The sequence below is a fragment of the Macaca nemestrina genome, chromosome 10, assembly GCF_043159975.1.
Source record: "Macaca nemestrina isolate mMacNem1 chromosome 10, mMacNem.hap1, whole genome shotgun sequence".
NCBI classification, from domain to species: domain Eukaryota; kingdom Metazoa; phylum Chordata; class Mammalia; order Primates; family Cercopithecidae; genus Macaca; species Macaca nemestrina.
The window spans coordinates 136,217,216-136,239,160 of NC_092134.1; the positions used below are offsets into that span (position 1 = coordinate 136,217,216).

Here is a 21,945-nt window from a genome sequence, read left to right on the forward strand (position 1 = left end):
CAAGGGCGGTTAGAGGAGGTGGGACTTGCCTTTGTGCAGCTCCGGCTGGGATAGAAAGGGCGTTGCTGGGAGCGGGGACCTGAGCCCGACAGGTGATTGCCCCACCCGCGCCCTGGAGGGCCGTAGCCCCAGGGAGCTATTGTGTTGCTCAATCCCTAGCTGTTCTCTCTCTCGGTCTTTGTTTGCTTCCTTCTTAATACCCGCCAGCAATTATTTGATGCTTGTGATCGGGTTGTGAATCTGTCTCCCTGACCAGCCTAAATTCCAATTCGGGGGACTGCGAATGCCTGTGGTGCCGGGGCCTCTATAAGAAGGACTTGCTGAATAATGCACGCCCAGCCTCTGGGCTTTGGAACCTGTGCCGTCTCAGCCTTTCCGGGAGTGGGCGCCAGCCCTTCCTGAGGGATGAGTCCCACCGGCTTTACTCCCCAGGAGACCAGTGTTTCAAATAAAGAAGAAACACCAATCCTGACATGGGGGAAGGAAGAGGGGACCAAAAAACAAAGCAATCTTCAAGCCAGCCAGCTCTTCAAACTCTGCCCAAAAGGATAAGGGCGGCAGCAGCCTGGGTGAGGGGAGGAGCTGGGCGCACCTGGGTGCACTGAGGAGCCAGTCCCTGTTCCCGCCAGAGGGGACGCAGCAGGGCTGGCCTCGGGTCTGCGCTTCCGGCTGTTAACTACTCTTCTTAGTTCAGATCTGGAAGTCGGCATCAGGGGAGTGTGATCAGGCCCCCCTGAGGGTGGCCCCAGCTGCAACTCCAGGGTAAGGAGTGTGGACTCTGGGGCCAGACGGCCTGGGTTCAAATCCCAGCTTCACTGTTCCATAACCCTGTGACCTTGGGCAAGTGACCAAGTTACTTAGTCTTTCTGTGCCTCAGTTTCCTCCACTGTAAAATGAGAATGATAAAAGTGCCTAGACTGAACTATCGTGTGTAGTCTTTTAGTGCCTGGGCACATGGCGAGCTTGTGGTGAGTCACTGTGCCCGTCTTATCGTCAGCCGTCATCTCGGTGCTTTTCATAACCACCTTGTTATGATCGCCCTCCATTTTAAAGAAGGAGACTGGGGAGCTTCGCCCACAGTCACCCTCCCACGTGTGAGGCGGAGCCCCGACCCACGTCCATCTGACAGAAGGCGGAGCTTTCACGCGAAGGCACGCACGGTTACCCATCCTGCCCTCCGGCCGCCCACTCACAACCATTCACTGGGCAAGCAAAGCGCTCAGAGGCGACACACAGTGATCCCAGGGCTTTATTTACAAGAGGAGAAGGGTTGGCCCTGCCTGGGGCCTGGCTGGGCTATATACAGGGTCAGGGAGAGGTGGGGGGGATGCAGCCATTTAAATTACAATAGAATGGGACGCTCCTAGGTTCACGTTGTGAGTCTGTCCACCGTGGAAGGCTTCCGCAGGTTCAGGGCTGAGGCTGCCAAGAGAAGCGAGTGAGGGAGTGAGAGGGTGGCTGGAACCTGGAGGGGGAACAAGAAGGTCTGGGGCATCTGGGAAGCACAGAGTGAGGCTACGGCCACCCCATCCACCCAGGGAAGGCAGTGGAGCCAAGGACACGGGGCAGGGCCGGGAGGACACCCAGGCAGAAGAGCTGTACCATGGCCACCTGAGGACAGCGCCGCTCACTTCCTCTTGAGGGAACCCTTGCTCTTCTCCTTGTCTGCTGACCGCTGCTTCTTCACTTTCTCCTCCCTCTTGTTCTTACTGTGCAGGTTCTCATACACATCCTCCTTGTGTCTGCAGCGGGGTGCAGGGGGGCAAGTACAGGCAGTGGGTGCAGGTCAGGAGACAGCGCGGGGGACTCGGCACTGGCAGCCCCCTCTGGCCACCCCATCTCACAGGTGACCCAGCCACTGTCCCCGCACTAGACTCCAAGCTCCTAGAGGACAGAGGCTACATCTCATACAGGAGTGCATGGCTGGTACCTAGCAGAGGCCCACACGTGGTGGGCACTCGGGAAATGCTTATGAATAGAAAGGGTGAGACCCAAGCCTGAACTTGAAGCCAGGCCCCCCCAGTTGTGACACTTGTCCTCTCCAGAAAGTGAGGATCGGGTTGGGCAGGACAAAGGGGTGGATGCCGGGCGGTGGCAGTCAGGGCCACTCACTTGGACGAGGTGCGGGAGGCCTTGGCATGGGCGTTCTTCATGGCTGGGGGGTAGGTGATGTTCCCATACTCCGACTCCTGGCCCTTCTGCGACTATGGACAGAGGGATGGTGGGAGGGTGGTGGTCCCAGCACGGCTAGGTGGCGCCTGCCCCGCACTGCAGCCCCCCAGGCCCTGCTCTGCACACACCTGCAGGACCTCCAGCTTCTTCTTGGTGGTTTCAATGAACTGGGCAATGGCCACGTAGATGAACTTGTACTGCGCCTCTGTCTGCACCATGCCTGAGCGCTGCGCCCGCACCATCTGGATGGTCTTCTGGATGTCAATGTCACAGTCCAAGCCTGGGTGGGGGGCAGTCAAACCTCAGGTCCAGGCATAGGCAGACACCGAGAGGCTGCTCAGCCCCACTCCCAAGCCCCCAGGTGCCCCTCACCCTTGGTGGAGATGTTCTCCATGAGCATGTCGATGACAATGATGGTGCCCGTGCGGCCAATGCCGGCGCTGGGGAAAGACGGGGGTACGGTCAGAGGCCAGTCAAGCCCTCCCGGGAAGGGGGGTACCCAGTGCTCAGCTCCAGCCCCAGGCACCACAGGAGCAGCCTGAGCCTCCAGTGATGGGAGGGAATGTGCCCAGGGTCACCGGGCAAGTGACGACGGACATTTGCCCAGCTCTGCATGGGCGCGCTCCACTCTGGCTCTGTGGTGTTGACGCCGTCTCCCCGGCTGCCACCATCCTTCCCTCCTCCACTCCTCGCGCCGACTCCCCACTCCCGGTGAGTGGCTGCCCCCACCCCGGAAGACCTGGGACCCCCAAATCCCACCACTATCCTGTCGGCTCCCAGGTACCCTGAGCCCTCCCCGCCTCTCCCTGCAGGAGATCTGGCGCGTCTCTCAGCACGGTTCACTTCGTTTTTCTTCAAACCCTGACATCAGGAAAAGGACACCCCTGAGACAGCAGGGTGCAGGCGCGCCAGGTCAGGGCGCTCGGAGGAGCAGGGCCGTAGGAAGCTTCTCTTCTTTCCCACCCCTGGGCAAACAGACGCCAGGGAGACCCCAGGCCCACCCTCGGCTGGGCCCATCAGGCTGATGCCCTGAGTCGCACTGTCTAATTTCAAACCCAGATTGTCAAAAATAACCCCCCACACCCACTTCCTTCCTGTAACGTCTAAATAAAGGCCACGGGGCTTCCAAGAAGTGTGTGATGTGTGTGTGGCGGGTGAGCAGGAGGGTAGCTCTCGGGGATGGGCCTGTCTCTGAGAGAGCAGAGGACAGAGCCGGGTCCCCGAGACAGCCCGTCGGGGGCACCTCTAGATTCAGCTGACTTGTCCCAGGACAAACAGCTGCTGGGGGAAGAGGAGGAAGCCAGAGACTGTCGCAGGCCTGGGGTCCACGGTGGGAGTGGGAAGGGACCAGAGCAAGGCAGGTTCTCATTTCCCCCATTCTCTGCCTGACGTGAGTTACTAAACCAGTAACAGCGCCCCGTGTTTGAGGGCTGACGGAATTCCAGCTGCAACGACAGGGTCTCATTGAGTTCTCACTACAACCCTGAGGTCCTGATTTTACAGAGGAGGAAGCTGAGGGTTAGAAAAGTTAAGTAATTTGTCCAAGATCACGCAGCTGGTAAGCGGAGGGGCCCTGCACCCGCTGCCTCTCATCCACCCAGGCCAGGCGGGCTCAGTGGGCTCATCTGTGGGACCCTTGCTCCTCCTTGAGGCCCCCACCTCTGCACCTTACCAGGGTCTCCTGATCACAAACATGAGGGTAGATAGAGGAGCTATGTGCACCCCCAAAAAGGCATTGTCCATCCCCACACAGCCCTGGGGGCCAGGATGGGGCGCTGCCTGGGGAAGCTGGGAGAGAGGGCGGAGTCAGGAACAAGCCAAAGCCCTGGGTCTACCGATGGAAAAAGAGGAGGAACGGGGAGCACAAGCCCCATGGATGTTCCTGGGAGGCGAGAAGAAACCAACGGAGTGAGACCTGGAGAGAAAGCGGAGCAGCCAGGACCCAGGCCTACTGTGGGTGCCTGCCCGGCCTTGCCCTGCCTAGCTTGGGCCTGGCCAGCAACTGGGTCCCAGGTTCCTCCTCTGTATTTGGCAGGGTTGGGCGAGATGGTACATCTGGGGAGGGCTCTGAGGAAGACAACCACAGGCAGAGGGCCAAAGTGGGGCTGGTTCCAGCCACGTTCCACCCAGGGGTCTGGAGCCATGAGGGGACCCAGAAGAAGCTGGGAGTGAGCGGAAGGCACTAATCGTGTGAGCTAACGTGTATGTTGCTTATAACGCTCATGGCACTTAGCAGTATTTACTTCTCAGCGGCCACTACTACCATCAGGATTATCATCCTCACCTGCAGTGCACGATGATGGGCCCTGCATGAGGCAGACTTTCCTGCCGCTGGTTGATCTGGTCCAGGAAGCTGAGGACACCCCCAGGCTCACTGGGGACCCCATGGTCGGGCCAGCTCAGGTACTGGTAATGCCAGATCTCCCGAATGAGGTCCCCCTGGGCCGAGGACACAGGGTCAGTGCCCCCTGCTCCCTCGGAACACCCCACCTGTCTCGCCCTACCCAACCAGAGAGGAGAACAAGTCCGGGAGGGACTCCCGGAGCAGGGCAGGGAGTGGGGGCCGCTCACATTGTCCAGTGGGGAGACGTGTAAGGTGCGGAGTTTGTATTCGGTCGTGTCATGCTCCCCGCAGTTGGTCACAGAGTAGGGCCCATAAACGCGCTGAGTGCCCACCTCGGGCCAGTATGGGACACATTTGTTCTGGAAAGGGAGGGTCGGGTGGGGATGAGGCACAGAGCAGGGCGCTGTGGCCCATCCCAGGTCCCGCTCTAGGTTCTGAGTGCCTGGCACCGGCCCAAACGTTTGTTGGATGGATGGATGAGCTGGCAGAGAGGCAGGAGACCTGGGCTCTTGTCTCAGATCAGCCACCAACAGGTGGTGCGACCTGGCCAGCCGCTTTACTGGTACATCCATTTGTCATTCAACAAACATTGCCGAGGCAGGCGTTGTGCCCGAAGCCGTGCAAACCAGGCTGTAGTCACAGACACAGCTAACACCCAGTCTGTGCCCCTGTGCCTGGAGGAGCTCACAGAGACAAGTGACCGGGGAGACGCCACGCTGAGGAGTGTGGCTGGGAACGAGGAAACTCGCCCTCTAGGTCCTGGAGAAAACAAGACCTGAATTCACAGAGAAGGCAGCGCTTCAGCTGTGTCTTCAAACACGAGGCATCTGCCGGGCAGAGACAGTGTGGAGAGAGAGTCATTTCCTAGCAGAAAAGAGCTTGTGCAAAGAAAGGCTGGGAACCTGAAAGAGCCGCGGCTGCTGGGAGCGGTGAGCCTTCAAGAGAAGCGTGGGAGTCAGAGGGAAACCACCAGGCCTTGAACGCCAGGCCTTCGAGTGTGACTTTATCCCAAAGGTGACCAGGAGCCATGGAAGAGATTTCAGAGAGGAAGGAACTCGACCCAGTTTGTCACGGATGGCATCACTTCAACGGCAGCACAGAGGGTGCTGTGTAAGGGGAGGCTGCAGAGTGAGGGGCAGACTCCACAGACATCTATGGGGCAGGGAGGACAGGAGGGGCCTGGATGCAGACAGGTGGGGAAGGTGTAGGAGGAAGGAGGACAGCCTAAAACCTGGGTCTGGAGCTCAGAAGAGCCCACGGGTGCATGCAGGGATCTGGGGGTTGCATCGTGTAGTCGAGACTTTGTCACTAGCCCTCAGTTTCCCAACAAGGCTGGACCCTCACCCCCGAGATCCCTTTCTGCTCTGGCATCTGATGGTTCTTTGACTTAATGGTATGACCACAAGGACGGGGCACGGATGTGGAGATGGGGCGGGGTGCCCTACCCGGCCTTTCTCCACCTCTCGGGTGGTCATGACGATGACGCGGGTGTTCTCCTGCCATGCCATCTGCCAGAAGTCGTTGACCGTGGCCTCTAGACAGCCCTGGCTGGCGATGTAGGTCTTAGTGTTCTCATCAGGGCCTAGCAGCTGGTTCTGGACACAAGCGTGGAGAGACGCACCCCAAAACAGTGAGCCCCTCAGCCCAGCACAGGGCCTGAACCACTGCTTCCCTCACCCATGCAAGAAGCCAGCTTTGGCTTTGCCCAGGTGTCTCTGGATCTAGGGTCCCCCACCAGACAGGGAATTCCCAGGGCCCAGCCTCTCCTCCCACATGACCCACACCACTGACCTTGATGTAGTTGGCATTGATATAGTCGGACCCCGGGATGTTACTGTCACGTCCCTGCAGGATCACTCGGCTGTGGTCAACTGGGAGTGGGTGGAGAGGAGGCGAGATGGCCTGGGTCAGCCAGGGACTCACCACACCTGCGTCAGACCCTCCTGAGCTAACAGGCCGTTCTGGTCTCAGAAGCCATGAGGCTTGCGGGGGACTGTGGGCAGCAGGGGTGGGGGATCATCTGTACGGAGGGAGTGAGGGGATTCACAAGAAGGAGGTTGGGAGCATGGGGCAGCCTGCCTGCTGATGGTGGGGAGGCACTTCTGGGAGGAGTAGAGGCCTTTTGGAGAAGGGGTGTGGGGAGATGGCCCCTCCTGGAGTGGAGGGTGGAGACCTGTGAGATAGGGGCGGCGGCTGGAGCGGGGCGGTCTCCTGGGTGAATGGGGCAGGGGCGGCGGCTGGGGCAGGGCAGTCTCCTGGGTGAATGGGGCAGGGGCAGCGGCTGCAGCAGGGGAGGTCTCCTGGGTGAATGGGGCAGGGGCAGTGGCTGGGGTGGGGCGGTCTCCTGGGTGAATGGGGCAGGCTGGGTGCTCACAGGGCAGAATGTTCTTATAGCGGTTCTTGCCCTTGTTCTCTGGCCGCTGCCCTTCCAGACGCTGGTGCAAGTTCTTCACCTCCTGCTTCTGCAAACTCTGAGATGTGGGTGAGGAAATGAGCATCACCTCCCAGGGAGAGCACCCATCAGGGGAGCTCACGTGGGGTGGGTCAGGAGCAGAGGTGGGCAAGGGGAGGAAGGTGTCCGCCTGGGGCCCCACGCGGCCGCCACCGCCTCAGCTGCCCCAGCCCTGCCGGTTCCCCACCATGCACCTCAAACTCCTCCCAGAAGCCAGCCTTGGCTGTATCCTCGGACTCCTTCTTCTTGTTCAGTTCCAAGACTCGGTTCTCAATGTCAGCCGCATTCACCCTCGTGGCGTAGTACGGCTGGGATAGGGGAGAGCGAGAAGTCAGCAACTCAGAGGTCTCAGAAGCTCACACCTGGGGGACAGCTCAGGGGAAGGGAGGAAGCAGCTGGGTCCCCGCCTGACCTGCCGCAGGTAGACAAAGGCACCTGAGGCCTCCTCAATCCCCGTCTTCTTGAAGTGCTCCACCAGGTCCGTGAGGCTGTCGAAGGTCTCTGAACCACCCACTGTGTAGCGTCCACCCTGGAGGGAGCCAAATAAGGCCACTCACAGGGCTCGAGTCTCCCTCCCTGAGCCCCAGCCTTGAATTCAAGCCCAGGCAGACCCTCCCTGCCACCCACACTGCGGTCACAGACAGGAGCCTCAGCAGAGGCTCCCCCACCACCTGGCTGCCTTACCTCACACATGACCTTGATGTGGGTGACCCTGAGCGGGGAGCCTGGGCCAGCCTTGGGCTGGTCACTAAGCACAGATAGCACAAAATCTCCAGGCTGGCTGAGGCTCTCACGCACAAGAAATGTCCAGGGCTCGCCCTTGGCCTGCAGCAGCGTCTCTGCCTGCCCTCCAGACATGTGGCCATGGTACCACCTACAGAAGGCAGCGTCAGGGAAGGTGAGACCCAGGCCACAGGGGAAGGCGCTGAGCAAAGATATTCACAGAGAGGGGCAGGAAATCAAGCACCTACTGTGGCCAGGCACTGCGCTAGATGGTTCCAAATCCACCATCGTATTGATGCCTCTCACAAACATGCCGAGGGCTGGGTATGATATTACCCCCATTTTATAGATGAGGAAACTGACGCTGAGCTGTTACTCACTGGCCTAGGGCCCCTGATGGTCTCCAAGGCAAGCCTCCAGAGCTCTGTTGCCCAGGCTGGAGTGCAGGGGCACGGTTATTGCTCTCTGCAGCCTTGACCTCCCAGGCTCAAGCTATCTTAGCCCCCAGAATTCTGACCAGGCTTTGAACCCAGAGACCACCTCTGAAAGGCAGAAGGGCTGGCAATATTCCAAATATTTGGAAGAGGGAAACTAAGGAAGAGTCTCCATGAAGGATCAGGCTGTGCCCCGGCAGAGACCAGAGGCAAAGAGAAACACAGACCAAGGCCACACCACAGGGAGTGGCGGGAGATGGACAGAGAGACACAAGTCACAAGGAAGGCCAATGGGGTGCGCTCCCCCAGGGAGGCGGGGAGGACAACCCCACTGGGGAAAGAGTGGTGTAGGGGGCTCTGGGGTGCCCTGGATGATGTCACTGAAGGGGAGCCCAGGGTTCAAAAGGGTTCAAAGGGATTCAAAGGGGCTGTCGGGGCAGAAAGCAGAACTAAGCCCTTTCCCCAAAGCACACCCCTTTCCCAGGAGGAAACTGTAGCCCCACAATGCCCTGCCCCACAGGAAACCACGTGATGGAAAAAACACAAAACTCCTTCTGGGGAGAGAGTGAGAAGTGAGGTTGTGAGGTTTCCTCAGCCCAGGGACAAGGGGAGGGCGGGCAAATTTTCCAACCGCAGGGATGGGGGGAAGAGGGGAGGACCAGTCTGTCCCAACCCATCTCACCCCTGCCCAGAGGTGACTCCAGCCGAGAGACCCCCCAGAGCCTCCATACCCCATTAGGCCACTTCAGCCCACCACCTGGGGACAGGCTAGGACCCCAGGCAGCAGGGAGGGGGCTGAGCCCCTTCCCTTGGGCCCCAGGATGAGGAAGTCTCCATGCAAATGTCAGGCTGACCACAGGAAGCGCAGAGCCACCGAGGGACAGATGCAAATTCCCGCAGAGAAGGAGGTGCCACAGACAAGGCAGGGGACACAGCAGAACCTGGGAGAAAGTCTCTCACACACTCCCAGGTTCGGGGGTGACACTGGCTCCTGGGATGGGTCACCCAAAAGGGCCTTCAGTGTGGCTTCCCCGGTCTTAACCTCCTGCCCCAGCACTGCCCTCCCTTCCTTCTCTCTCTTCTCTTTGAACCCAGGCCTCAGCCTCCTCTGCAGGGGCCTCCTGGGGCCCTGCTCCTCTCTTCCAACTCTAGGCACTGGTCAGCCCGTCCTCCTCCTCCTAGCTTGAGGCAAGGAGAAACAGAGGACATGAGCTTTAGAGGGTCTCGCTGGCAGAAGCCCCCTGAGTGTTGCAGTGGGGAAGAGGAAGGGCAGGGGGCAGACATAGAGCCAGCCATGTGAGGCTCAGATGAGGAAGGCCTTGAAGGAGGCAGATCCAGGAAAGGAGGCCTCCCAGGTGGGCCACAGGGCTGTACCGCGACCGAATCCAGCTCTAAGTTTCAATCAGTGACTTGACCAAAAATATTGATGCAGTTTGGAGGCCCGAATCTAAGAAAGGCTGCAAGCTGGCAGAAGCAAGTTTCCCAATCATTTCAACAATCGATCCACGAATGCAGGGCAAGGGCAAGTCGGCTTGGCCCAGGGGTCCGTGTGAAAACCCCCTAGCGTTATTCCGCTGCCCTTTAAGAGGATCTGGCATTGAGATGTGGCTGCTGAAAAGAGCTATGGTGTCCTGAGGAGTGTTCAAAGCTCCCCAGCCCCCCATCCATGCCTTTGGAAGACCACAGGAGGAGTCGAGGAGGGCACAGGAAGGAAATGCCTGGAGTATTATTCTGTGCCTGGGACAGTGCGAGACCCTTTACACAGGTGAACACTTCACATCCTGCTTTCAGTGATCTCTGTATTTGACCCCACAGGACAGACCCATCCCCACTGGGCGGCTGGGACAAGGTATCAAGTGTCCTGGCAACCGTTCATCCCCATCCTCATCCGCAGTGTCAGCTCCTCACTGTCCTAACATGCACTGGGGTGAGAGGCAGACGGAGGAGGGCAGGCTGGCTTCCAGAGGAAGAAGAGCTTTCTAACAACAGAGCTGGCCGGCACGATATGCTGGCCACCAGCAGTGGCCTCCCTGTGTCTAGTGGGACCTGGGCTGCAGCGGCCAGGGCCCCTGGTATAGGGCAAGGCAGCTTTCTCTGGCTTCCTCGGGGTTAGGTGGAAAGGGTGGTAGGTTAGGCTCTGAGACACCAGGCCACAGGACAGCATGAAGGAGGGACACTGAGAGCCCCAGCCAGTGCGGGGAGGGGAGGGGATGGAGGGCAGGCAGTGCCGGGTGCCAGGCTCCCTGTCTCCCTGGCCGCTCAGGGCGGGAGCCGACTCACCCCTGCTTGCGAGTGGCGGGGGTACAGAGGCCTCACCTCTCACTGGTGGGATCAGAGCAGTTCAGCGGGTACTTGAGGTGGATGATGGTGCCGTCGCGGTCTTGCAGGACGCCCTGCTGCTGAATGTAGTACTCCACCAGCTCTGTCAGCGTCGCGAACTTCTCCCCTCCATACAGGTCATAGAAATCCCCTGAGTTCTGGATCCGAATATGGGTCACCTGATCCCCCACCCTGCAGGGCACCAGGCGGTGAGGCCAGTCGGTGCGGGAGTAAAGCAGGAGGGCAGGGATCGGCTGAGGTCCTGGGTGGGGGCACACATGGGCATGGGTGGGCACAGACAGGGGTGGGGAGGGCGGGGGTGGGGCGCGAGGGCACAGACGGGACGTGGGGGTCGGGGAGTCGGCACTGCCACGGGGAACCAGGAATGAGTGGTTCAGGGCCTGGATGGCACAAGACAGTGGCCAAAACGCCGGGGGTGGGGGCACCTACCTGACAGAGAGCGAGAAGTCACCCTGGTTCTTGCGACTGGGCCGAGCCAGGAAGCTGCCATGGACACCTCGGCCCTTGAGCAGGGTCTCTGCATCCAGCCCACTGAGGTCTCGGTGAAACCACCTGGGCGGCCCAGGCAGGGCAGTGAGGAGGGGTCCCGTGGGCACCAGGCACCCTTGCCTCCTGTCTACCGTGGGTGGCAGGCCCTTACCTCACCATCCTGGGGGCTTCCGGAGAGGAAGGGGGCGCAGGGAATGAGGAGGTGCAGCTAGTCTGGGCAGGCGGAGAACTCAGGGACTAAGCCTCAAATGCAGCTCCCAGTGCCAGGCCGCTTCACCACCCCTGGTGGTCCCAGTTCTGGGGCTGCCACTCCACTGGCCTGGGGCGGCCAGCAGGGCGGGGACAGGAAGAGGCGCGGCCGACCCCTTGGGGGAACTCACTTGCACTTCTCGTTTTAGAGCAGAGCAAGGGAAGAGAAGCAGAGCACGGTGGCACTGGGGGTGGGGACGGGGCCCACTTCCCACACGTCTGCAATCAAAGGCTTAGGAGCATGGCATTGCACACATGTGACAACACATGCAGTAAGGACACACGTGTGCACTGCACACTCCAGGCCCAGATCATACTTCATGCATGTGAACCGAGACGCTCACACGGCATCTCTTCCTCCTCCACCAGCTGCTTTTACACAGCCCTCCCTGGCCCACGCTAATGACAATGATGGCGGTGACAGCTGTCAGCGAGTGAGTCCTGCTGGATGCCGGGTGCTGTGCTATAATGGCGTTCACATGCCTCGTCTGATTGATTTCTCACCACAGCCCTATGAAATAGGGGCTATCTTTATCATCTCACAGACAAGGAACCTGAGGCTCAGGAAGGGTAAGGCATTGCCTGAGCCCCTCAGTGAGTCAGCTGCAGTGCCAGGATTCAAACCCAGACAGGCCGGTTCCAAAGCCAATGCTTTGAACTCCTATACACCAGCCCTCAGGGCTTCAAAGAACAGAGATTAAGAGCCTCCTTGTGCAAAGGGGCTGCCATGGGAGCGGGAGACTGATAGTTAAGACCTTGCCAGTGCTTGCAAGAGAGAAGGGTGCACTTCTGTAACCAACATATGCGTTTTGTCCATGCCACTGTGGCAGAGGGATGGACAGCATGACCCTGAGCAGCCCTGTCAAACTTGGGTCCTTTCTGATTCTTGTCCCTAGGCCTCTGCCCCGCCCCAGGACTCCCACCAGGGGGCCTATCTCCGGGGGGCTGGGGACCAAGGTCCTCGCCATGGCTGATTTTCTCAGGGCTGGTTCATCTTAGAGGCCCTAAACACTAAGGTATATGATGCTCCCTGCCTGTAATTCCAAATACAAACGCCAACACCGCCAAACCAAAATGAGGAAAAGAAGCTCAACAGGGGATACAGAAGAAACACATATTGATGGCTTCCCCTAGGGAGGGAAACTGGGTGGCTAGAGGACAGGGCTGGGGGGACACTTGGTTCTCTACATACCTTTTTGAATGTTATATGATGGGCATGCATTACCTTTACAAAAATAAATATGCTAACTGGGAACAATTTCTGGGAAACTTTTAGGGTGCAGGGAAGGCTCTTTGTCTCTACCTGGATGCTTTTTGCATGGGTGTGTATAAACGTGAAGTCGGCCGGGCGCGGTGGCTCACGCCTGTAATCCCAACACTTTGGGAGGCCGAGGCTGGCGGATCACGAGGTCAGGAGATCGAGACCATCCTGGCCAACATGGCGAAACCCCCTCTCTACTAAAAATACAAAAAAATTAGCTGGACGTGGTGGTGGGCGCCTGTAATCCCAGCTACTCGGGAGGCTGAGGCAGGAGAATCACTTGAACCCAGGAAATAGAGGTTGCAGTGAGCCGAGATCACACCACTGCACTCCAGCCTGGTGACAGAGTAAGACTCTATCTCAAAAAAAAAAAAAAAAAAAAAAAAAAAGTGAAGTCAGGTTGTTGTGTACTTAATGTTTATGAACATTATGCATGGTTTGCTTCAGTTAAAATAAGAAAAAAATAAAGTTTTAAGCCCAACAAGTCTAATTTTCCCATGATAACTACTTTATCATTTTTAGAAACAACAAACATTAATGTTTTCCCCCAAAAAAAGGCTTTTCCACTTTTCCTTCTTCCTTTATGTTCTATTTGTTTCCGGTTTTCTTCTCTCACTGGTGCCCTGGGGAATCTGCCTGGTGGGTTTATTGCATGGTCCGGCTTTGACTACCTCTTCAGCTTGGACACCACCCTGGAGCCCCAGAACTCCACGGAACCCCCATGCCCAACGCCAAGGAGCTAGAACACAGCAAAGTGCGCTGCAGTGCGGGACACCCACTGGTGCTCTCGCTCATCTCAGTGTTCAGAGTCCAGTGCGATGCCTGGCACTGAGCAAGTGTCTAACAAACAAACTTGTCAGTCCATAGGCACATACCTGGCCACAAGTACAGCTTCCTGGTCCTACACACACAGCCTGCTTGTCATACACAGCCAAGGATGCACACATAGTCACGGCACATGCACCTCATCATCCATGTCCACCTACACAGATACCTGGTGCAGTGCACATCCCCACGCGTGGAATGTAATTCTGACCACACACAAAGTTTCAGGTCCATGCTCAGCACCAAACACCCACTGCACCCTGGCCTCAGTACACTGTCCTTCCAGGGCTTAAACCCACTTGGTGGAAAGGAACTAACTAGGTACCCAGAAGAAACTAACTAGGCACCTCTTCCTGAACCATGGAAGAGGCAGGAATTTCTCTAAAGGGTGTCAAGCCAAGATGCAGAACTCAGACAAGAGGTACAGTTTCTGCTATCCTTTGGCAGGAAAATGAAAAACTACCTCCCTGACTTTGGTGTGGTGTGGGATTTGCAGATCACTTTCACATACATGATCTCATTTAGGCCTCAGACAGCCCTGTGATGTAGGAATAATTTTCCCCGTTTTCTTATGGGAGGAAACAAGCTCAGGGAGACTAAGAATTACAAAAGTAAGTGCCTGATAATTCAGAAGAAAAAAATATTTCCTTGGAAGCAGGAAGATAAAAGTTGAGATCAAGGCCAGGTGCAGTGGCTCACGCCTGTAATCCCAGCACTTTGTGGGGGTGAAGCTGGTGGATTGCTTGACCCCGAGTTTGAGACCAGCCTGGGAAACCTGTCTCTACAAAAAATACAGGTGTGGTGGCACAGCCCCTGTAGCCCCAGGTACTTGAGAGACTGAGATGGGAGGATCACTTGAGTGTGGGGTGGTCAAGGCTGCAGTGAGCCATGGTTATGCCGCTGTAATCCAGCCTGGGTGACAGAGTGAGACACTGTCTCAAAAAATAAAAATAAAAATAAAAATAAAAATACAGCTGGATGCAGTGACTCACATCTGTAATCCCAGCACTTTGGGAGGCCGAGGTGGGAGGATCGCTTGAGGTCAGGAGTTCGACACCAGCTGGGCAACACAGTGAAACCCCGTCTCTACTAAAAATACAAAAATTAGCCAGGCGCGGTGGCAGGCGCCTGTAATCCTAGCTACTCAGGAGGCTGAGGCAGCAGAACCGCTGGAACCTGGGAGGCGGAGCTTGCAGTGAGCCGATATTGGGCGGCTGCACTCCAGCCTGGGTGACAGAGCGAGACTCCATCTCAAAATAAATAAATATAAAAAAAAAGATTTTTTTTTTTTTGAGATGGAGTCTCGCACTGTCGCCCAGGCTGGAGTGCAATGGCACGATCTCTGCTCACTGCAAGCTCCACCTCCTGGGTTCACGCCATTTTCCTGCCTTAGCCTCCCGAGTAACTGGGACTACAGGCGCCCGCCACCACGCCCGGCTAATTTTTTTGTATTTTTAGTAGAGACAGGGTTTCGCCATGCTGGCCAGGATGGTCTCCATGTCCTGACCTCGTGATCTGCCCGCCTCAGCCTCCCAAAGTGCTGGGATTACAGGCGTGAGCCACCGCGCCCGGCCCAGTGAATTTTTAAAAAATTAAAAACCAAGCCAGGCGTGGTGGCTCACATCTGTAATCCCAGCACTTTGGGAGGCTGAGGTGGGCAGATCACTTGAGGTCAGGAGTTCGAGACCAGCCTGGCCAACATGGTGAAACCCCGACTCTACTGAAAATACAAAAATTAGCTGGGTGTGGTGGTACACGCCGGTAATCCCAGCTTCTCAGGAGGCTGAGGCAGGAGAATTGCTTGAACCTAGGAGGTGGAGGTTGCAGTGCGCCGAGATCGGGCCACTGCACTCTAGCCTGGGCAACAGAGTGAAACTCCGTCTCAAAAAAAAAAAAATTAAAAACCATGCAGATCAAGATCAACGGTGATATAAGAAGATAGGCAGTCTGGAAGGGCGAATAAAGCAAAATAATCTGTAGAAAATTCGTGAACTTCTCTGAGCCTCAGAATCCCCGTGGACAAATGAGCTTAACAATGTTTCCCAAATACTGATGTGAAAAGCTGGTAAGTGGCAGGGTTTCAGTGCCGCCAGCTTTTACATTATAGTATTAATCCTCAGGCCAACACTACTTAGTAGGTGTTATTCACCCAATTATAGAAATAGAAACTAACACTCAGAGATGTTAAGTAATTGGCCAGGGTCACAAGCTAGTGAGTGGGAAGGTGGGTAAAACAAGGATGTCAGATGCCGGAGCCTGGTGCCCTTTCCACCACCAACCATACCGCAGCAGACAGCGTCGGGGTCAGATGGGATAGGCACCACCACAGCCCATGATGGAAGGTGGAGGAAGAAGTGCTCCCCCAGAGGCAACATGCATCAGGGCAAAGGGGTGGCACGCACTGAGTCCACATGTGCAGTGCCTGGCTGTGAGCAAGCTATGTGGCTGGAGCAAAGCTGCTCTGAGAGGTTGGGACCCTGCCGTAGAGGGTCATTCAAGGCCAGGCTGAGAAACCAAGGATGGAATCTGCACCAGGGGAGGCCTGGCCAAGCTACCTGGCAGGAAAATGACCACGGAAAGGATCAAGCACCAGAAGACTCAGTTGGAACCCCATCGGTGGGGCCGACAGTGACAAGACGTGCACTGGGGCAGGAGCAGATGTGAGTGTGAGAAGCAAGAATCAGCAGGGCTGGGGAGCCACCCACCCACAAACTCACCAGTACTCTGTAATCAGGTTGTCACTTTTTCTTTTTTGTATTTTTTTTGGGGATGGAGTCTCTCCCTGTCGCCCAGGCTGGAGTACAGTGGCGCAGACTTGGCTCACTGCAACCTCTGCCTCCCAGGTTCGAGCAATTCTCCTGCCTCAGCCTCCCTAGTAGCTGGGACTACAGGTGCGCCCTACTGTGCCCACCTAATTTTTTTTCTTTTCTTTTCTTTTCTTTTTTTGTATCTTTAGTTGAGACAGGGTTTCACTATGTCGGCCAGGCTGGTCTCGAACTCCTCCCAAAGTGCTGGGATTACAGGCGTGAGCCACCGCGCCCAGCCAGTTGTCACTTTTTCTTTCTTCTTTCTTTTGGCCAGTTGTCACTTTTTCTTTTTCTCTTTATTTTATTTTTTTTCTTCTTTCCTCTTTCTCGCTTTCCTTTTCTTCCTTCTTTCTCTTTTTTTCTTTCTTCCTCTCCTTCCTTTCTTCCTTCCTTCCTTCCTCTCTCTCTCTCTCTCTTTTTTTGACACAGAATCTTGCTTTGTCACCCGGGCTGAAAAGTGCAGTGTCACAATCACAACTCACTGCAGTCTCAACCTCCTTGGCTCACGTGATCCTCCTGCCTCAGCCTCCCAAGTAACTGAGACCACAGGTGCGTGCCACTATGTCCAGCTATTTAGTAGTAGTAGTAGTCATAGTTGAGATGAGGTCTCTCTGGGTGTTGCCTGGCGTGGTCTTGAACTCCTAGGCTCAAGTGATCCTCCCACCTCAGTCTCCCAAACTGCTGGGACTACTACATGCTTGGGCCATCATACCCAGTATTTTTTTTTTTTTTTTAATAGAGATGGAATCTCTCTATGTTGCCCAGGCTTGTTTTAAACTCCTGAGCTCAAGCGATCCTCCCATCTCGGCCTTCCAAAGTGCTGGGATCACAGGCATGCACCACCTCATCTGGCCAGGTTTTCACTTTCAACATCCCAGATCCAACAAGGTCTAACCTGCCGTGGCCCTGCCTCTGCTCCACGAGGGCCCTCTGCCACGGACACACGGTCCTTTTTTTGTTTGTTCCCACATTAGGGCTTTGTGCTCACCATCTCCTCTCCCCAGGGATGCTCCTCTGCCCAGGCCTTGATCACCACATCACATGGCTGGCTCCTCTTCCTCCTCAAGCAGGTCTCAGCTCAAATGTCACCTCCTCGGGAAGGCCTCCCCGATCCCTCCAGCTAGTAATGTCACCTGCACACCCAGTCACTTGCTAGCACATGAAGCTGGTTCATTTTATTTTTTTTTCTTTGAGACAAGGTCTCGCTCTGTCGCCCAGGCTGGTGTGCAGTGGTGCAATCACTACTCACTGCAGCCTTGACCTCCCAGGCTCATAGCTGGAACCACAGACGCATTCCACCACACCCAGCTAATTTCTTATTTTTTGTAGAGACAGGGTCTCACTATATGGCCAGGCTGGTCTCAAACTCCTGGGCTCAAGCAATCGTCTCGCCTCAGCCTCCCAATGTGCTGGGATCACAGGCGTGAACCACTACACCCAGCCGAGGCTGTTTCACTTACTGCATAACACTCCTGAGAATCTGCAATGATCCAATTTATTGGGTTATTTGTTCAGTCTGTAACCTCCCACTGGAATGTAAGCTCCGTGAGAGCAGGGACCATGTCTGTCTTGTTCACTCCAGTATTACCAGCATCTTAAACAACACCTGGTGTGTAACAAGACGCTCAACACGTACCTGTTGAATGAATGATGCAGGGGAACGGGAAGTGAAAGGAAACGGAAGGAAGATGGGACCAAAGTCAGATGTTGGGAAGAGCGGGGAAGTTGGCTGGGCATGGGAGGGCCTTCGCGGGTGGCCTCTGATTGCTGTTTCAGGTGTTGTGAGCTACCCACGGGGGACAGGTCCTAAGCAGGAGACAGAAGCAGGAGCCCAGAGGCTGGAAGTAGAAATGCAATGGAGAGAACAGATACACACTTGTCAGGCGGAAAATGTTAAAGATGGGGCAGAGGGGCATGAGTGAGCCTGGGGGTCCTGGTCCTCACACTTTGCGGGAAGGGGAAGGTTTATAGGGACCAGAAGCAGGCGCATGGCAGGGCAGCGGCAGATCGCACTCACGCTCACATACATGATGGAGTGAGCATCAACAAGGCCCTCCCTCCCTCCAAAACTAACAGGAGACTAGGACCCAGGTGGTGCCTGGGACTTACCCACAGGACAGCATCTCTCTGTAGGGATGGGGAAGTCACAGCGGAGGGCCACAGGGGGCGGGGCTGAGCCAGGGGCACAGCTGTGCACAGCGGCCCAAGCCAGGAGAGGAAGAACCACTCAGAAATCAGCCACTTCCTCCTCGATCCAGCCTGCCAGGCCAATGGCACCACAGGGACAAACCCTGGACTAATAGTCTCCAGGAAAAGGACAGGTGGGGCGGGGCTGGCCTGAGACCGCCCACAGTGGCCAGCTTCCCTGCAGCCCCAGTGCGGGAGTACAGCAGGCCTGCCCGCTGGGCCAGGGCCCCCTTCCCTCCGGAGAGGAGGAGCCACCTGGAGCTCCACCTGGAGCTCAAGCTGACAGAGCAGCCGGACGCTGGGTAGGAGCAAAGACCAGGAAGTAACCCTGGCTGAGGGAAGAGCAACCAATGGGGGAAAGCTCTCAGTAGGTGGAAACCAAAGGGCCTAAGGGAAAGTCCTAACAGCCCAATTCCTCAGAGAAGGAGGTGTCCCCAGTGCAGGCCCGCCCACCCACCCAGAGCGTCGAAGGGCCCAGTCCAGCCTCTCACCCTGCCCTGGGGGAAGGGGAGGAGCCTCAGGCCCTCACTGGAGCAGGGTTAGGCCCAGCCAGGAGTATAGGAAGGAGCTGTACATGGGGATGGGGCCTGGAAAGGCAGAGGGAATCTGGGAAGGTGAGATGGGGGTTGTCAAGTCTGCAAAAGACTGACACCAAGGCTAAGTCACAGGCACGTTTATTATCGTCTGGAACATCAGGGCCTTTTCTTCCCTGGCAGGGGCACAGGGAGGGCCAACTCTCAGGAGGCAGCCACGCTGCCACCAGCAGCAGGCCCGTGGGGTGGCAGGGTCATGGGAGGCAGGAACAGCGCCTTCAGCTTGCCTGACAGGCTGGCGATCTCAGGATCCTGGGCTTCATAGGACTTGACCAAGCGAGCAAATTTAAGGACACCTGCAAGAGGGAGTGGAGGGTCAACGCTTCTTCCAAGGACCAGCTGCGTAAGACAGCTGGAGGGGGTGGTAGTTTAAGCATGAACTGCTTCCCCACTGGCTGGGCAGCTGTTTGCAAAACAGGACGCATGCACGCCTCTGTCCTATGTGGTTTGGATCAACTTCTTGGTCTACACTGGGCACAACTAGATGGGATGCAGTGAATGAAAATATCCCAAGGCAGTGTGCTTCTTGCTCTCAGGTGAACCCTTTTAGCAGTTTAGTCACTGGAACCCCATGAATGAACACGAGACCCCAGGTCTGTAGCTGGAACGCAGGAAGGCTATGGGGCAGCAGAGCTGAATCAGTCAGCACCTTTGGGGAACACCAGGATCTCACCAAAAATTTAACCACCAACCCCCAAACAGAAATTAGCTGAAACACCCTGGAGAGACTGCAGCCACTGCTGTAATGCAGACCTCTCACTAAAAGATGGCACAACAGCGTTGACGTCCAGCTCTGCTACTACTAAAAGTCTGCACCATTAGCGTTTGCTCCCTCATCACAAAATGTAATAATAATGTGATTCACAGTACAGGTTGACCATCCTTAATTAGAAAACCCAAAATCTGAAATTATTTGAGTGCCAGTGTGAAGCCAAAAATGGAAAATTCCACACCTGACTTCATGGTGGGGGGTGGGGGTGGGGGGACTGTAGTCAAAACGCAGTCAAAACTTTGTCTCATGCACAAGATTATTCAGACTATTATATAAAATTACCTTCAGGCTATGTGCTTAAGCTGTATGTATACGAAACAAAACAATTTCGTGTTCAGATTTGAGTCCCATCCCCCAAGATATCCATGTATACGTAAATATTCCGAAATCTGAAAAAATCCGAAACACTTCTGGTCCCAAGTATTTCGGATAAGGGATACGGAACCTCTCCTGTACAAAATGCAACTCGGAGGCACAAGCTCAGGGTAGACCCTGAGCTCTGAGTGCCAACACTGTCGCCGTGTGGCGAGAAAGGGGACAACCACTCAGGGCCCCACAGATCCGGCGCCCTCTCCCGACCCAACCCCCGCCTTCCCGTGTCTGACCCACCTTCCCCGTCGCAGCTGAAGCCATAGGCTTTGATAACCTCCTGCTGGATCTGCGTGGCCACGGGCAGCACGAATTGCAGCATCTTACCCATGTCGTTGCACGCGTTATCCCGAGCCTCGTCCATGCGCACTGCATTCTCAGGGGCGGAGAACGCCTGGATCACCTCCGCCAGGACCACTGCGCGTCAGAAGCATCCCAGGGAGGCGTCCCGGGTAGGCGTCGGAGAACGGAGAGCGGGCCCAGTGGAGAGCGCAGGGAATTAGTGGATTGAGGCTATAGGTAACCCAATAAGATTCCGAGTCTTGGGGGCAAGCGCCCCACTTAGAACGACGGGACCCGGCGTCCCCTACCCTGTTTTCCCGGCGGACGAAGCCAGGTTTGTCGCCCCACATCCTCTGCCCGCATCCTCCCCGGACCGGCAACCCATGCGTTGACTACGATTATTCTCACCCTTTGCCTGCTCAGCGCTGAGGGCCGCGGGTTGGGACGCGGCGGACGCCATACGGCGTCTGAAGCTGCAAGTGCAGCGGAGATCAATGGAAAGCTCAGGAAGAAAGAGCCACGTCCTACTAACAGTTCCCAAGACCAATGGGGGCGGAAAGGAAACAACATCCGGTGTAGCCGGAAGCCCCCAGGCGTGGTCCGAACCTTCGCATCCAAACCTTCTAACATCGTTTGCACCGGGAAAACTACCTACTAAAAGAACTTCACGGAAATTGCGCGCACTAAACAGATTCTACTGTTATGAACAAGCTATGTGAAAGGGGCTTTCCGGCAAATAGCGGAAAGCCTGCTAGACAAATTCTAAAAGAGCTGTAACACTGCTGCGCATGTGTGTAGAGAGAAGAAGGGATATGCATGAACTCCACAATTGGTGAGGGTGAACTCAGGTGGCTTTTTCCTTGTTCCTATTACTGTATAAACAACGATGCATCTTGTAACTTTCGGTAGGAAAAAGAATATTCTAAGGAACTTAAGTCATTCATTTCTAGAGTTCGCGAACATTTGCTCTCAGCCTATGCAAATGAGTTCGATGCTGATTGGTTGAGATACCAGCCAGTCACAGCCCGTTCGTTGTTGTTAAGCCCAGAGACCTGGATTCGGCAGTAAAAGCCCAGAGCAAAAGCCTTTCTCGCACTTTCCTAAAATGGCCTTGTCTACTGATGGGCGACGGAGCATAACGCCCAGCCTGATTTCCCTTCCCTTCCAGGCTTTTGAGATTATCAACCACTCCCTTCTCAAACTGTAGGGTGGTTAAGGATGCCAGGTACTAATCGCCTGGATCTATTAAAACTAGCCCACCCCATCCCCGCTTCATAACTGGTTTTGTTTTTTGTTTTTGAGATGGAGTCTTGCTCTGTCGCCAAGCTGGAGTGCAGCTGGAGGGATCTTGGCTCACTACAACCACCACCTCCTGGGTTCAAGCGACTCTTCTGCCTCAGCCTCCCAAGTAGCTGGGACTACAGGTGCGCACCACCATGCCCAGCTAATTTTTTAGTAGACACAGGGTTTTGCCATGTTGGCAGGCTGGTCTCGAACTCCTGACCTCGTGATCCGCCCGCCTCGGCCTCCCGAAGTCCTGGGATTACCAGCGTGAGCCGCCGCACCTGGCCTCATAACCGTTTCTTAAACTATTCCATGGAAAGGATTCAGGACTCTGAAGCCTTTGTTCCAGAGGACTCTGGTGG

The 21,945-nt window shown here is 56.0% G+C and overlaps 2 protein-coding genes and 1 non-coding gene across 6 annotated transcripts; all 3 read right to left on the reverse strand.

The window, feature by feature from the left end:
• Positions 1-1,231: 1,231 nt before the first annotated feature.
• LOC105484215 (protein tyrosine phosphatase non-receptor type 6) lies at positions 1,232-18,478 on the reverse strand. 3 transcript variants are annotated; one of them, XM_011745664.3, is made up of 16 exons: positions 18,206-18,478; positions 10,895-11,017; positions 10,442-10,636; positions 7,653-7,842; positions 7,381-7,497; positions 7,163-7,276; positions 6,891-6,987; positions 6,308-6,387; positions 5,962-6,111; positions 4,744-4,875; positions 4,457-4,611; positions 2,545-2,612; positions 2,301-2,452; positions 2,113-2,204; positions 1,612-1,742; positions 1,232-1,422 (listed from the first exon to the last, which is right to left on the reverse strand). In XM_011745664.3, the coding sequence occupies exons 1-15, from the start codon at positions 18,217-18,219 to the stop codon at positions 1,628-1,630; spliced, it is 1,794 nt and encodes a 597-aa protein (XP_011743966.2). In that variant the 5' UTR covers positions 18,220-18,478; the 3' UTR covers positions 1,232-1,422; positions 1,612-1,627. The 3 variants fall into 3 exon arrangements, with proteins under 3 accessions (XP_011743966.2, XP_011743965.2, XP_011743967.2); XM_011745663.2 differs by having other exon boundaries at positions 1,603-1,742; positions 18,206-18,470; XM_011745665.3 differs by lacking the exon at positions 18,206-18,478 and adding an exon at positions 11,106-12,556 and having other exon boundaries at positions 1,603-1,742.
• A 463-nt stretch (positions 18,479-18,941) lies between these two features.
• On the reverse strand, positions 18,942-20,921 carry C10H12orf57 (chromosome 10 C12orf57 homolog). Of its 2 annotated transcripts, none has more exons than XM_011745662.3 (3): positions 20,708-20,921; positions 20,345-20,434; positions 18,942-19,172 (listed from the first exon to the last, which is right to left on the reverse strand). In XM_011745662.3, the coding sequence occupies exons 1-3, from the start codon at positions 20,757-20,759 to the stop codon at positions 19,021-19,023; spliced, it is 294 nt and encodes a 97-aa protein (XP_011743964.1). In that variant the 5' UTR covers positions 20,760-20,921; the 3' UTR covers positions 18,942-19,020. The 2 variants fall into 2 exon arrangements, with proteins under 2 accessions (XP_011743964.1, XP_011743963.1); XM_011745661.3 differs by having other exon boundaries at positions 20,258-20,434.
• Positions 20,922-21,019: 98 nt separating this feature from the next.
• LOC112427157 (U7 small nuclear RNA) lies at positions 21,020-21,081 on the reverse strand. Its single transcript, XR_003018627.1, has one exon. It is a non-coding gene; the product is annotated as a U7 small nuclear RNA (small nuclear RNA).
• Between the last annotated feature and the right edge of the window lie 864 nt (positions 21,082-21,945).

Excerpts from the sequence above, each read along its gene's own strand:
- LOC105484215 (XM_011745664.3), bottom strand. Across the intron at positions 2,613-4,456 it reads CCCATCATCGTGCACTGCAG|CGCCGGCATTGGCCGCACGG; the intron begins GTGAGGATGATA and ends GTCTTTCCCCAG. Across the intron at positions 2,453-2,544 it reads GGAGAACATCTCCACCAAGG|GCTTGGACTGTGACATTGAC; the intron begins GTGAGGGGCACC and ends CCCCCCACCCAG.
- C10H12orf57 (XM_011745661.3), bottom strand. The coding sequence starts at position 20,759 with ATGGCGTCCGCCGCGTCCCAACCCGCGGCCCTCAGCGCTGAGCAGGCA. Across the intron at positions 20,435-20,707 it reads CAGCGCTGAGCAGGCAAAGG|TGGTCCTGGCGGAGGTGATC; the intron begins GTGAGAATAATC and ends TCTGACGCGCAG. Across the intron at positions 19,173-20,257 it reads CTTCAGCTGCGACGGGGAAG|GTGTCCTTAAATTTGCTCGC; the intron begins GTGGGTCAGACA and ends TCCCTCTTGCAG.